Source organism: Diabrotica virgifera, chromosome 3 (genome assembly GCF_917563875.1).
Source record: "Diabrotica virgifera virgifera chromosome 3, PGI_DIABVI_V3a".
In the NCBI taxonomy this organism is placed as follows: Eukaryota; Metazoa; Arthropoda; class Insecta; order Coleoptera; family Chrysomelidae; genus Diabrotica; species Diabrotica virgifera.
This window is the reverse complement of record NC_065445.1, coordinates 43,989,866-44,003,910: the sequence shown is the minus strand read 5'-3', so window position 1 is coordinate 44,003,910 and position 14,045 is coordinate 43,989,866. Positions and strand designations below refer to the sequence as shown.

The window sequence follows — 14,045 nt, the reverse complement described above, 5'->3', positions numbered from 1 at the left end:
CTAAGAAATTGCAGTATTCTTATGTATAAGTAGAATCTTAATCTATATTTGAGTGTCATATGCAGCAGCATAACTTATTAAATCACTTATTAAATTTCTTAAGGTAGATTACGCAATTTGCAATTTTTTTAAATTTTGCAATAGATTGTTACTGATTTTTATTTGACTTTATTATGTTTTATTTATATTGACGATTTGTATAATTTTAGTAAATTGTATTTGTTATTGTTTTTATTTATGATTCTTGTAAGCTTTGTTAAAATTGTTAAATTTTTCATGACAATAAAGCATATTTCTATTCTATTCTATTCTATATAAGATATTTAATTACTTATTTTTACCTGTAGCGACTTAAACGAAAAGACTGTAATTTTCAGGGCCGTGCCGTTCTATGATGCGGTGAGGCAGCCGCATCAGGCGGCATCACAAGGGGGCGGCATAATCAGTAAAATCTAATATCCTCTTCTTCTTCAAGTGCCGTCTCCTAATCGGAGGTTGGATATCATCATCACTATCTTTAATCTATCCACCGCTGCTCTAAAGAGTTCTATAGAACTGCATCTAAACCAGTCCCTTAAATTCTTTAACCGTGACATTCTCCTTCTTCCAATGGACACGCGCCAACTCGTAACTCTTAATGACAAACTTTTTTAAATCAAAATGTACACCGGCCAATTCGTAACTTTTTTACTACCTGACCCTCCCAACTTGCAACTTATACAGGTGAATTCGAAACCATTGTTTAATTCTAATTCTATTTACACATAAACATTACATCTACTGGTAATGCAGCAGAGTTATGCTCCACGTAACGTAGAGCCACACCCAGGGCTTTAGTGGCATCTGCGTGTGACACTCAATATGACAGGGAAACTTCTTCCTCGCTTTCTTCATCTTCATTAGTCATTAGGGTTGCCTTGAGGTTGAACCAAGTCTACAATGTATTCATCCGTAAATTCTTCGCTCCCTTTGTCGTCAGCTTCAATCCATTCTGTAATTACACTTTCTTCTTAGTTTTCTGATCCATCTTGTATAGGGGAACGGGGAAAAATGGAGCTTATTCAAATTAGAAATCAAGCCATGGAGTTAACGACTAAGCACAAATGATGACACTGGCTCTGCATCAGTGACATCAATCTGAGATGGGTGGAAGAGCAGGCACAGCGACTCAAAATCAACGACAAAGTAAACTTTCAATTATTAGTTAGGCTAACTTTCGGATAATCCGACCTTTTCGGAATCCGAACAGGCTGTCCCCCCAATTAGTTAGGATTTGCGGGGTTTTACTGTATATAGGTACCTACTATAATATCTGCGTTCCAATCGGCTGGTAGTCTGTTTTGTTCATATTTTTTGTTGTATTAGCTGGTTTACTTCCTTATGTAATTCTCTTCCTCTGTATTTTTTTCCACTGTTATTTCATTTTCTTCTGCTGCTTTTCCGTTTTCTATGTTTTTAATATTTGTTTTTGTACGTTTTCGTCTGTGAAAATTTCTACTTCGTTGTTATCTTGTTCTTCTTCATCTGTTTCCTTCATACCGAATAGCATTTTTTCGTAATATTCTTCTCATATTCTGCCGATCTGTTTGTCTTCAAACAGGGTTTCTCTTTTTTTTGTTTTTTAGTACTCTTATTTTAATGCTGGACGTATTTTTTTATCTGACTTTTTTGTAAAATTGTTATATTTGATGGTTTTCTGTCTTTTTTAATGTCCTCCAGCGAAACCTGTCATTTTTCTTCTTTTTATTTGTTGAGTTTGCTGTGTTTCTCGCTATTTTTTATTCTTCCCTGTTTTGTTTTGACGGATTGGTTGTTTATCCACGTCATTCTAGCGTAGTTTTTTAGTTTTCTGCGTTTCGCAGTCTTGATCGTACGTAAATTACACATTTAAAATTGAAAAGGATTTATAGGTTCCAAATTAGCTAAAAGACGGTGTTTCAATCCCTGTTTGTGTATTATCGCTCCAAACCCTTCTTGGCAGTAGCGCACCCAGGGGGGGTTTGGGAGTTAAACCCCCTTTCCCCAGGGCATATGAAAAATATATAAATAATAGCAGGAAAATGTAACTTGTCTTTCACAAAATATAGAAAAAAATTTCGACGCCCAAGCCAACCCCCTTCCCCCCAGAGAAAAATTATAGGTGCGCTACTGCTGCTTGGATGTGTCCCGTTTTTTTCAAATTTATGATATGGTCACCCTACAGTAGAACCGCTTCTTAATTCACGAGAGTATTCTACACACTTGTTCTTAATCCAGGATACAGTTTTTTGTGTCAAATTAGAATTTCATAATGGTAGATAAGTTTATTTTAATTTTCTAATCTATTTCAACAGTAGGGCCCCCGCATACTGCAGACTTTTTACCTGCCGATAGTTTAGTCGGGTTGGGCAAAATTAAAGATTTTTCTTTTTAAAATATGTAAGAATGTAGTTCGTTTGGTATGGCATGAGTGCTTTAATTTTTTTTAAGTATGTATTCTATTTGTTTTTAATTTTGTAGACTAGCAGACTTAACTACTTTATGTAATGTGAAATTTAAGACTTACTACTATATTTTAAATATTTTTCAAAATATTATTTTCCATATCCTTACATAAAAAAATACATTGAGTGTATGAAATAAGTAAGCAATGTTTTAAACATTTTTATTATTTTCCAGACACCTTTGCACCTATTAGTTGAACAAATTATATTATTAAAAATTTTGTACTTACTTTACTTAAGCCGTCCTCTTGTACCCTACGCTGTCGAGGTAAAATTTTTGTAATAAAAAATTAAGAATTCAATTTTAACACTTCTATAATATGTTACAATTGAGCAATTAGACCAGCAGATTCGGCAACTGGTTATGATAAATTCATCAATTTTAATGAACAAACTTTTTAATTTTTTTTTGCAGTGAAAAAAAATACATTGTTAATTATACAAAAAAATATCATTAATATATCACAACAATATTTTTTTCAACATACTACAATAATCAATTATAAAAATATCCGAAGTCTAAATTCCAACATTTGAGGTGACAACAGCGCAGTGGAAGCCATGAGGACATAAACTCAAATATACGGAGACCACTACAACCGCAAATTGAATAAATATATATTTGGATGCCATCAAAACCGTTAAAGTGATTTTAGATATACAGCAAGCGAACATGGCGCGCCTGACGGCAATTGCTCCAAGTAATGTGTATATTATTATACAGATAACGTGACTGAGGACGTCCTGCCAATATTTTGTGTAAGCATTGTAGGAAGTGGTACCTTTCATTTGCGATACATTTTAGGGAAAGTCCTCGTGGCAACCGTATATCGGAGTTCACGAAGACCTGGAAGCCACGAGAGACTACGGTTTAACATGGGGGGACGTCATAAGATGCTAAAAATAATATATATATATATATATATATATATATATATATATATATATATATATATATATATATATATATATATATATATTGAGTCAGTAACTGAACTATCGTGTGACTGGGCACTTAAAGACATACTTGAAAAATACCACTGATAGATTTTTGGCTGTCTTGCCGTCAGGAGTACCAAGTTTTAGCAGAAAAAGCGATAATTTCTAATTCCTTTTGTTACGACCTGTAAGTGTTGAGCAGGAATTTCAACTGCACTGACTTTTCTCAAAAATAAGTATAGGAATCGTTTGAAGTCGAACCATTCCTGAGGATAAAATTGTAATTTTTTCATCCAAAAGTGAAGTTTTTAACCAAAAACGATATTTTTCATTAATAAAGTATTTGATTTTTATTTTTTTTATTACATTTTTGTGTAATCTAATGATTCTTTATTAAAATATAACTGTAATAAATATTTAAATATGTTTTCTTGTACACACACACCAGGGTATGCAAAAAATTAGTGGGCCACGGAGGATAAACACAAAAATAACCGGGCCACGGAATAAGTTTGGGAAACGCTGTCTTAGAGGATCAATAAAGTATGACTATGACTATTAATCAACTTTTTTTGGTATGTGGGATCCTGGCCTAGTACTTCATCACATCCAATCCCTTTTGTGGGCGGGTATTTAATAAAAGAGAAGACAGAGTCGTTTCAAGAACAGCCAAAAGGTCAGTAAAACAATTAAATAACTTATAAAAATGATTGGCATTTGGGAAATCTAAAAATAAGAAACTGGTATATATTTTAAACTAAGGCGGAACTACTGTTTGAAAACAAAAAATTCGAGGTCAGTTATTGCTGATCCGTAAAACGAGTTTTATAAATAGAAGCTTAAATGATCACTGATTTATTGTTGCGATTTGCTTATGTATTATGGAAATAAATAATTCTTTTTTAATCTGTGCAATATGGTTTTTAACAAAAAAATTTAATATTTGGACTTCATGCCCACTCAATCATTAAACTATAATCTATAAAAAAAAAAGAATATAAAGAAATATTTATAGCTCTATAAATAATTATTAAAGACCACAAGTATTTCAATATTTTTTTTACATATTTATAACATTTAAAACATTTTTCTACGACCGTTTAATAACATGCTCATTATTCCCTATTTTTGAATAGATAATAACACCCATTACTTTACGCGTGAGTAATAGTTCATTACTCAAGGGCTGAAGTTACTCACGGGTCATTATTCCCGGGCTGAAATTAGGTTCAAGTGGTGAATGCCACTTACAATGCATTATACAATAATTATTGTAATTTATATCAATAATTAACTTCAAAAAATTTTTAAAGAATTTTTAACTGTAACAATAGGTCAGTATATGTATTTTTTACTTTTATATCTTTTACCAGCCATAATTATCGCTTGGATTTCTTCTTTTATATTTGGTCTCCTAGTGAATGTCGCTCCTAGATATTGGAATCACTCTACTTCTTCGAATTTATATATTTTGGCTTCTGTGTTTATTGTCAGGTATTTTCCTTGTATGTATTCTCGTTCTGACAATTCCATATATTTAGTCTTTTCTTCGTTTATGTATATCCCTTTCTTTCTTCCAATCTCCTCTAGTCTTTTTAGTATTTCCTTTAATTCTTGTTTATTTCTGGCTATCAGTACTATGTCATCAGCGAATGCCAAACACTGGTGTTTTCGTTGGTATACAAGTCCTGCCCTGTTAATTTCGGCTTCTCTGATGACCATTTCAAGAAGGATACTGAACAACCATGATGACAGTGGATTTCCTTGTCGTACCCGTTCACCGACCTTAAACTTTTCTGTTTCCTTTCCATTTATTTTTACCCTGTTCTCCGTTTCTCTCTCCGAGTGTAACTTTTATCATCTTTATTAATTTTCCACTAATTCCAATTTCACATAGTACTTTGTATATTTCTTTCCGTTTAACTCTGTCAAAAGCTTGTTTAAAGTCGATGAATAGGGCCATGTAGATTTCCCGTATTCATAGCTCTCTGCTTGTATCTCACGCAGCAGGAAAATTTGATCCACCGTGCTGCGTCCTCTTCTGAATCCACATTGATATTCTCCTATGTCATTATTATTTTTTGTGTTATCTTGTCTTGTAGTCTTACTCTGTCAAATGCTTTCTTCAAGTCTATCAGACATAGAAATGCTGGTCTATTATACTCCAGTGATTTCTCAGTAATTTGCTTTATGACGAATATTGCATCTGTACACGATCTTCTATTCCAGTACGAAAACCCTGTTGTTCATCTGCTAAACTTATTCTCTGATTCATTAGGTCTTGTAAAATTTTAGTTGTAAGTTTTAGGGTAGTATTTAACAAGTTGATACATCTGTAGTTTTCTGGCTGCTTTTTATCTTCTTTTGGGTAAAAAGATATGTACACTCTAAATATGTCGCCAACACAGACAAAAAATTCATTGTTCACAATTAATTGAAGCCATAATTCTAAATTTAAAAATACTGCAGTCTTCAAGTTTATTGAACAATATTTTCGTCTAATGGCCCTGAGATGTCAAAATCAGACTAGGGAATTATTTAGTTAAAGAAACGTTATGTAACAACAAAAAACATAAAAAATGTATCATTACTGTGTTTTTCGCGGATATGTTGATGCATTTATGTATACATGAGAAATATTATTGTACTAAATATAAAATAAATTAGTCTATTTTCGTTGAGCATACAACAGTCCGTTATATTTAATAGTCGTATATTTTTTAATTTTTCCTTAATTTGTTTAATTAATGATAATTGTTGCCTTTAAGGATTACTAAACAAGACGCAATACGACTAGCAACTAGAACCAAAACGAAAAGATTTAAATGTGGCAAATCGAATTTTCAAAATCTTAGCGAAACAGCATCAAGTCCACCTACAAATCAACGAAGGCTATACATGTAAGTCTACTATTGGCTAAAGATCTAAGAAACCCGTTGTCTATTCCAGAAATTTACCACAATTATTTAGAAAACAATATTAACATAAATGCAAAAAATAAAAAAACCTAAATTTCAACATAATGATTGCATAATGACAGCAAAGTTATTTTGGGCTTGTAAACTCTTCCACACTGCGACCTAAAAATCTTTTGTTTGTTCCCTACATTAGTCCAATAAATCTAGGCTTCTAAGAAAGTATGTTATCCGTTTCTGAGAGACATTTTTTTGCCTGGTGAGGTTCTGAAAGACCTATTCCAGGTATTTATGGTGTGGACAAAGACAATATTCCTGCCGAATTAATAAAATGTGGCACAGATAAACTCTTTCAAGCACTTACTTGGTGTATGAACAAATATATAAACGGTGTGACACCACCCAGTTTATGGAAAGTAGCTTATATTTCTTCCATTCATAAAAAAGGAAATAAGTTGGATTGCTTAAATTACAAAGGAATATCGGTAACTAGTACACTAAGCCGGGTGTACGGGCGCATTCTTAGAAATCTCATTGAGATGGAGTATAGGGAACAAGAAGAAGAAGAACAGGTTGGTTTCCGCGCTGGAAGGACTTGCACAGATAATGTCTTCTGCCTAAAACAATTAATTGAAAAAAATCAGCAACCAATCAAGAGACCCATCTCATGTTTGTTGACCTCCGTAAACCATACGACAGCGTTCCTGTGACTAAATTGTGAAAATCACCACAAGAAACTAACATTAGCTACACTCTAATCAAAGCCTTAAAAAATCTAAAAAGTTCATCGTTAACAAGGGTCTGCGTCAGGGCTGCTGTATTTCACCAACTTTGTTCAAGATATATGTTGCAAAAGCACTAAACCAGTGGAAACGTAAATGCCACGGTATGGGTGTAGACCTCGGAGAGGTTTGTTTATATACCTTACAATTTGCTGATGACCAAGTCATCAAAGCTAATGATAAAGACGATCTACAGTATATGGCAAGAAAACTAAAGGAGGAATATGAACAGTGAGGTTTGGAAATTAATGTGGAAAAAACTAAATACCTACCCATAGGAGCTGAGTTGTCCAATATCGAACTAGAGGATAATGAAGAAATCACATCCTGTAGTGAATACACGTACCTGGCAGTAATCTTCGATAGAACGGGAAAAGACGATGAGGACATACAGAAAAGGGTAACACAAGCTAGAAGAACAATTGGCTGCCTAAATGGAATACTTTGGAGCTCCGAAATAGGAATACAGCGAAAATACAATATTATTAAAAGCAGCCTACTTTACGGAGCAGAAACTTAAAGAATAACCGAGAACAACAGGAAAAAATTAGAATCTGTAGAAATGGATGTGTTTAGAAGATCGTTAGGTATATCCCGTAGGGAAAGAGTTCGAAATGAGGAAGTAAGACGACGAATTAGAATAGATGGTTACTTAACAACAGACATTGAGAGGAAACAGTTGATTTGGTATGGTCATGTTCAAAGAATGGAAGACACAAGATTGCCCAAAAAGATTATGCAGTGGGTACCACCAAACCGCAAAAAACTAGGAAGACCCAAAAAGACATGGAAAGAAGCTGTAACCAAAGCAATGAGTACAAGGGATATTAGAGATGGCCAATGGGATGATAGAAGGACGTGGAAGTTAGGCATCGGACAACGTCGAAAGACGTTCTAAAACCGATACATACAAACATACAAATACTGTCGTAGTTGGGACTTGTCCAGAGACAAACAAACGCTAGACGAACACTAATAACCAGACAACTCTCACCTTTCATGTGGTCTTACTTCATTTTACTGCCTAAAATGATTACAATTGACGTTAATGGAAACCTTATACAATCTGTCTTTGTCAAATTAAAAGAATGACATTTTAAAAATCAAAATCAAAAATCATCAAAAATCATGTTCAAATTTTCAAATTACTTTTTCTTCAAGCGCGACTCCAGCATTTCCTCAAAAGGAGACACAATAAACTCTCCAAAACTAGCTTTGGTGAAACAAATGATAAAAAGTGACAAAATCGTAATATTCTCAAAGTCGTATTGTATATACTGCAAGATGGTCAAAGAACTGTTCGACAAATGTGATGCACAATACACCGAATACGTTTTGGATGGTAGAGATGACGGAGAAGAAATTCAGAAAATTTTGGGGGATCTTACCGGAGCCACTACTGTGCCGAGAGTTTTTGTAAATGAGAAATGTTTAGGCGGAAGAGCTGAATGTAAACAATTATATGATTCCGGAAAACTACAAAAACTGTTGATTTTCTAGATTTGCAAATAATTCAGGTGTCTGTAATAAATTTGTACCATATTTATTGTAGTTCTTAATTAATACACAGTTCTGATACTCCTTTATAGTAGAGGAGCCGATATAAGGTCGATCTGCACCGATCTGTTTAATGGATAAAAATTATTGGATATATAATTTAGTATGTTCGTGCTTATTCGTGCTAAGCGCTCCACTATAGATCACATATGCACCTTAAGAATCATCCTAGAACAAGCTAATGAATGGCAGGAAGACATAAATGTAAGTTTTATCGACTTTGAAAAGGCTTTCGACCGAGTCAATAGGGAAGAAATGTGGAAAATTTTAAGACAGTATGGTCTACCAACAAAAATTATTAACCTGATCAAACTGTTTTATGATGATATAAAGCTGTTGATGAAACTGTTTTATGATAGGTATAAAGCTAGACTAGAACACGAGGGAGTGAACACAGAAGAAATAGCTATTGAAAGCGGTGTTAAACAAGGTTGTATCTTATCTCCTACTTTGTTCCTTATCTTGGTAGACTGGATTATGAAGAAAGTAACAGATGATCGGACAGGCATTAGATGGAACCTCTTTAATCAGCTTGAAGATTTTGAAGTTGCTGACGACGTCTGCCTGTTAACAGAACACAGAACTCACATGCAAACAAAAGTCGATAAGCTAACACAGTACTCTGACATGATTGGTCTCCGGATAAATACAGAGAAGACAAAAATCTTAAAAAATGATAACCCGCAAATTAATAAAATAAAAATAAAAGACAAAGAAATTGAAGAAGTAGAGAAAGTCACTTATTTGGGGTTAATCATGGAAAGAAAAGGAGGATGCATGAAAAAGATACAAGCAAGAATAACGAAGGCACAATTCGCCTTCAATGCGTTAAATAAAATCTAGCAAACAAGTGAAATAACGGAGTCAACAAAAATCAATACATATATTCTATACTTGTGTAAAAAGCATATTACTCTACGGAGCAGAAACTTGGAAGCACGACGAAAGCCCAACAAAGAGGCTACAGACTTTTGTAAATAGGTCCTTAGGAGAGATCCTAAAAATTTACTGGCCTAATAAAATAACGAATGAAGAACTATGGAAACGAACGAAACAAACCAGTATAATAACAACAATCAGACAGAAGAAATGGAAATGGATCGGCCATACGTTAATGAGTTAAAGTAAAGTAATGAGTTAAAGATGAAACAAACATAAACGTTCTTTATGAGTTCCTGAACCTGAACTCATAACTTTTTTGTAAGAGAACGCACACACAAAATATAACCTCTCTAGTTCCTAGACATTTTGGGTTTCACACTACTACGTTAAACTTTTTATGTTTTCTGGCCATCGTGCATCGCCGGGATTTGATCCATGAACCTATTACCAGATACAATACTTGTATATCGATGCTAATATGCTATGGTTAAAAGTTTATCGAAAGTTTTCCATGGCAACCAATTTATTTATAGGTAATAATTTTTTAAAGAAATTAAAAAAAAATGACGAATGAAAGTTTTACTGTTAATATTAACAATATCAAAAATAAAACTTTATTAGAACTAATCTTCTGGTTTCACCATTCGTGGCTTCAAAAATTTGCAAGCCAACCAATTGCCGGAGCTAAGAAGGCCGAGGGAGATCTATCGGATTGCATCTCACTACCCGCCTGTCCAGCACGGTAAAATTCCAACAAAGATTAGTTCCTAATACTCAGAATAGGAGTATAACTAATAAAAATAAGAGATAATCATTTCGTTGTGAATCGAAACAAGAGCTGTCTAATTTTAGTCAGTTTAGTTAGTCTCTGAAGAAACTCTAACAAGAGTTGAAACTAGTTAGAGTGCTTTTGGCGCTCTATGAACTAACTAAAATAGACTTCTCTTGTTTCGGTTCACAACGAAATGATTATTTATTATAAAAAAAAATTGAAGGCACTCGTGGGAGTGCCGACAGAAGTGAAAACTTCTTATAGTATATAAATTACGAGCTCAATGCTTTTTCCCCATCCAAAAAGAAGTGCTATACCTATATCATATGGGCGATGCGTATGCCCTATGCCAGGGGTTCTCAAACTCTGGTACATGTACCACTGGTGGTACGTATCTTTATTTGAGGTGGTACACAAAACGCAAAAACAGCCAATCAGCACCACTATTATAGTTAATTAGATCACCTAACTAGGTAGGTATTTCAGTTAGGTGGTACCAAAAATAATAAAAAATATTTGGTGGTACATGACTCAAAAAGAAAGAGAAACGCTGCCCTATGCTATTTATGTATACATACACATAATTTATATACGTACAAAATTTATTTCAGCGAAGTGATGACGGTCGCAAATTCAATACTCTTCTCACTTCAAATATTTATTTCGTCGAAGCGATGACGGTCGCTAATTTAATAGTTTCTCCCATCCAAAAAGTGCACAACGTCCCTAAAGAAGTTTTCACTTCAAAAATTTATTTCGTCGAAGCGATGATGGTCCCAAATTCAATACTTTTCCCCATCCAAAAAGAGCACAACGTCCCTAAAGAAGTTTTCACTCCAAAAAGGTATTTCGTCGAAGCGATGACGGTCGCAATGACCGTCCCTAATTCAATAATTTTCCCCCATCCAAAAAGTGCACAACGTCCCTAAATAAATTTTCACTTCAAAAATTTATTTCGACGAAGCGATGACGGTCTCTAATTCAATACTTTTCCCCCATCCAAAAAGGACACAACGTCCCTAAAGAAATTTTCACTTCAAAAATTTATTTTGTCGAAGCGATGACGGTCGCTAATTTAATAATATTTCCCCATCCAAAAAGTGCACAACGTCCTTCAAGAAGTTTTCACTTCAAAAATTTATTTCATCTAAGCGATGACGGTCGCTAATTTATTACTTTTTTCCATCCAAAAAGAGCACAACGTCCCTAAAGAAGTTTTCACTTCGAATGTTTATTTCGTCGAAGCGATGACGGTCACTAATTTATTATTTTTTCCCGTCCAAAAAGTGCACAACGTCCCTAAAGAAGTTTTCACTTCAACAATTGCTTTTTCGCATCAATACCACTTTTTATTAATTAGAGTTATTTTAAGAAAAAAGGGTTGTTGAAAAAAAAATACACTTTTTAATAATGTAGGCAGGTGATTCTTTAATTTTAAAAACAACTAATAAAAACAGAACAGGCAAAATAAAAACATGACAGACGAATATTCTACGGGTCCAAAGTAATTTAATTTTAATTGAGAATGACCCATTAGCCAAATGTTTTATAATTTTATCATATAATTTGGATTTTTTATTTACTAAAATCAGTTTGGGATTCTCAACACTTTAATCTCTGGGAATAAGCAATATAAAGTATATCATTAGTATGATAAATCTATGTTCAGGACATAACCTCAATTAATCGGGCGCCACTTTTGACGATTACTTTGCACTCTGATCTGTTGTTTTATTGAAACATGTTGTGAAAGTTGTTTACCATTGTTGTCTTTACGCTTAAGTGTTTAAAATTTGCAAATAATTAATCTAGAGCAGTATGCTTATCGGAGAGCTTATCGGTCTATATTTATAAATGAAAAAATTTACTAAGATAAATACAGATTTTCCTGTGTTTCATCCGCTTCAACTCATATGTTGGTATTTTTATTTTAAATAATTGATGGATTCGACCGTTACTTGATGGAAGTTCATTGTATCTAACAATAAAACACTGAAAACGTTTGTTTTCTATACTTCAACAAAATTTATTATAACTATGTGACTACAGCTGTTTCGGCAGAGTCCCTTTCTCAAGTGATTTAGTTTCTAAAGTCTTTAACTGAAGATGTTGAGGAGTGGGGAGCTATTTGTCTCGAGTAAGTCATTCAGAATTATATGTGTATTTTTTAATTTATTAATTTCCTTAGATTCTAATAAAGATAGCTTAAGGCCTTTATTTTGAATATGCAGAATTTTAAACTCTTCATGAAAATAATGATTATGATCTAGACTAGAAGGTGAAGTGCGTATGTAGAAGTGTCTGTTTTTCTATTGTTGAAAGCCCTTTTGTGTTCTGCTATCCGCTTGTCAAAGGTTCTGCCAGTTTGACCGATGTAAGTTTTCGGACAGTCACCACAAGTTAGTTTGTAGACACCACTCTGTAGTTGTTTTCTCTTTCTGTAAGAACAATAAGAGCCGAAAGAGAAAACAACTACAGAGTGGTGTCTACAAACTAACTTGTGGTGACTGTCCGAAAACTTACGTCGGTCAAACTGGCAGAACCTTTGACAAACGGATAGCAGAACACAAAAGGGCTTTCAACAATAGAAAAACAGACACTTCTACATACGCACTTCACCTTCTAGATCATAATATAATCATTCTTTTAATGAAGAGTTTCAAATTCTGCATATTCAAAATAAAGGCCTTAAGCTATCTTTATTAGAATCTATGGAAATTAATAAATTAAAAAATACAGATATAATTCTGAATGACCAACTCGAGACAAACAGCTCCCCACTCCTCAACCTCTTCAGTTTAAGACTTTAAAAAAGCAAACCCATACTAAACTAAATCACTTGAGAAAGACACTCTGCCGAAACCGCTGTAGTCACATAGTTATAATAAATTTTGTGGAAGTATAGAAAACAAACGTTTTCAGTGTTTTATTGTTAGATTTTTATTTTAACTTAAAAGTAACGAGCGATCCACAATTATTGGGATCAAAGCTAGCCGTGCAAAAAATTACGTACGTCTTGTTTTAATCTGAATTTATATCATTGGTTTATTAATTAATTTTGATTAACATTATAAAACATAAAAAATCAGTCAAAACCTTTAACACAGAACTTTAATCAAAAATAAAAAGAATTAACAAAATTATGAGTAACAATAATAAATAAAATTAAACAAGATGCTGTATTATGTCCACCACCAACATCTCTACATAACCTAACTTTTCTTGTTAAGTTGACGTACACTGCAAAGTTGACGTAAACTGGAAAGTATATCTGAATTAAGAATAGACATGCACTGTATAGATATCTCTGTTGTTCAGAGCCACCTATGGTGACAATAATTTTGGACCACACGTTATAATTATAAAAGAATCTCGAAGATAGGGTCTGAGAGTCAACATAGGGAAGCCAAAAAATGTATGTGTATAGGAAACGACGAAAACAATATTGTAAGATGGGGGAGAAATTGAATGTTTTCCGGAATTTAAGTAGTAGCACTCAGCAATGGCGCTCGGCCATATCTCAGGAACCGTATATAGTACAGCTTTGGGAAAAAAAATTTTATAACAAAAGTTGCCTCGAGAAAAGCCTGGAAATTATTTTCATAATTGTAAGTCCACCGCTAGAGGCCGTAATTGAATATCAAAAATTAAAAAATCGAAATTTTACAAAATTTGCCTAATGAAAGGGCACTGGAAATCCAATTATCGTATTCTT

At 33.5% G+C, this 14,045-nt stretch overlaps 2 protein-coding genes across 4 annotated transcripts in view; one reads left to right on the top strand and one right to left on the bottom strand.

The window, feature by feature from the left end:
- Window positions 1–14,045, bottom strand: part of LOC114343020 (phospholipid-transporting ATPase VD) — a 346,327-nt gene that overhangs the window by 294,080 nt on the left and 38,202 nt on the right. The window lies entirely within an intron of this gene.
- Window positions 8,200–8,665, top strand: LOC114327911 (glutaredoxin-like). Its single transcript, XM_028276622.2, has one exon. The coding sequence runs from the start codon at window positions 8,248–8,250 to the stop codon at window positions 8,617–8,619; it is 372 nt and encodes a 123-aa protein (XP_028132423.1). The 5' UTR covers window positions 8,200–8,247; the 3' UTR covers window positions 8,620–8,665.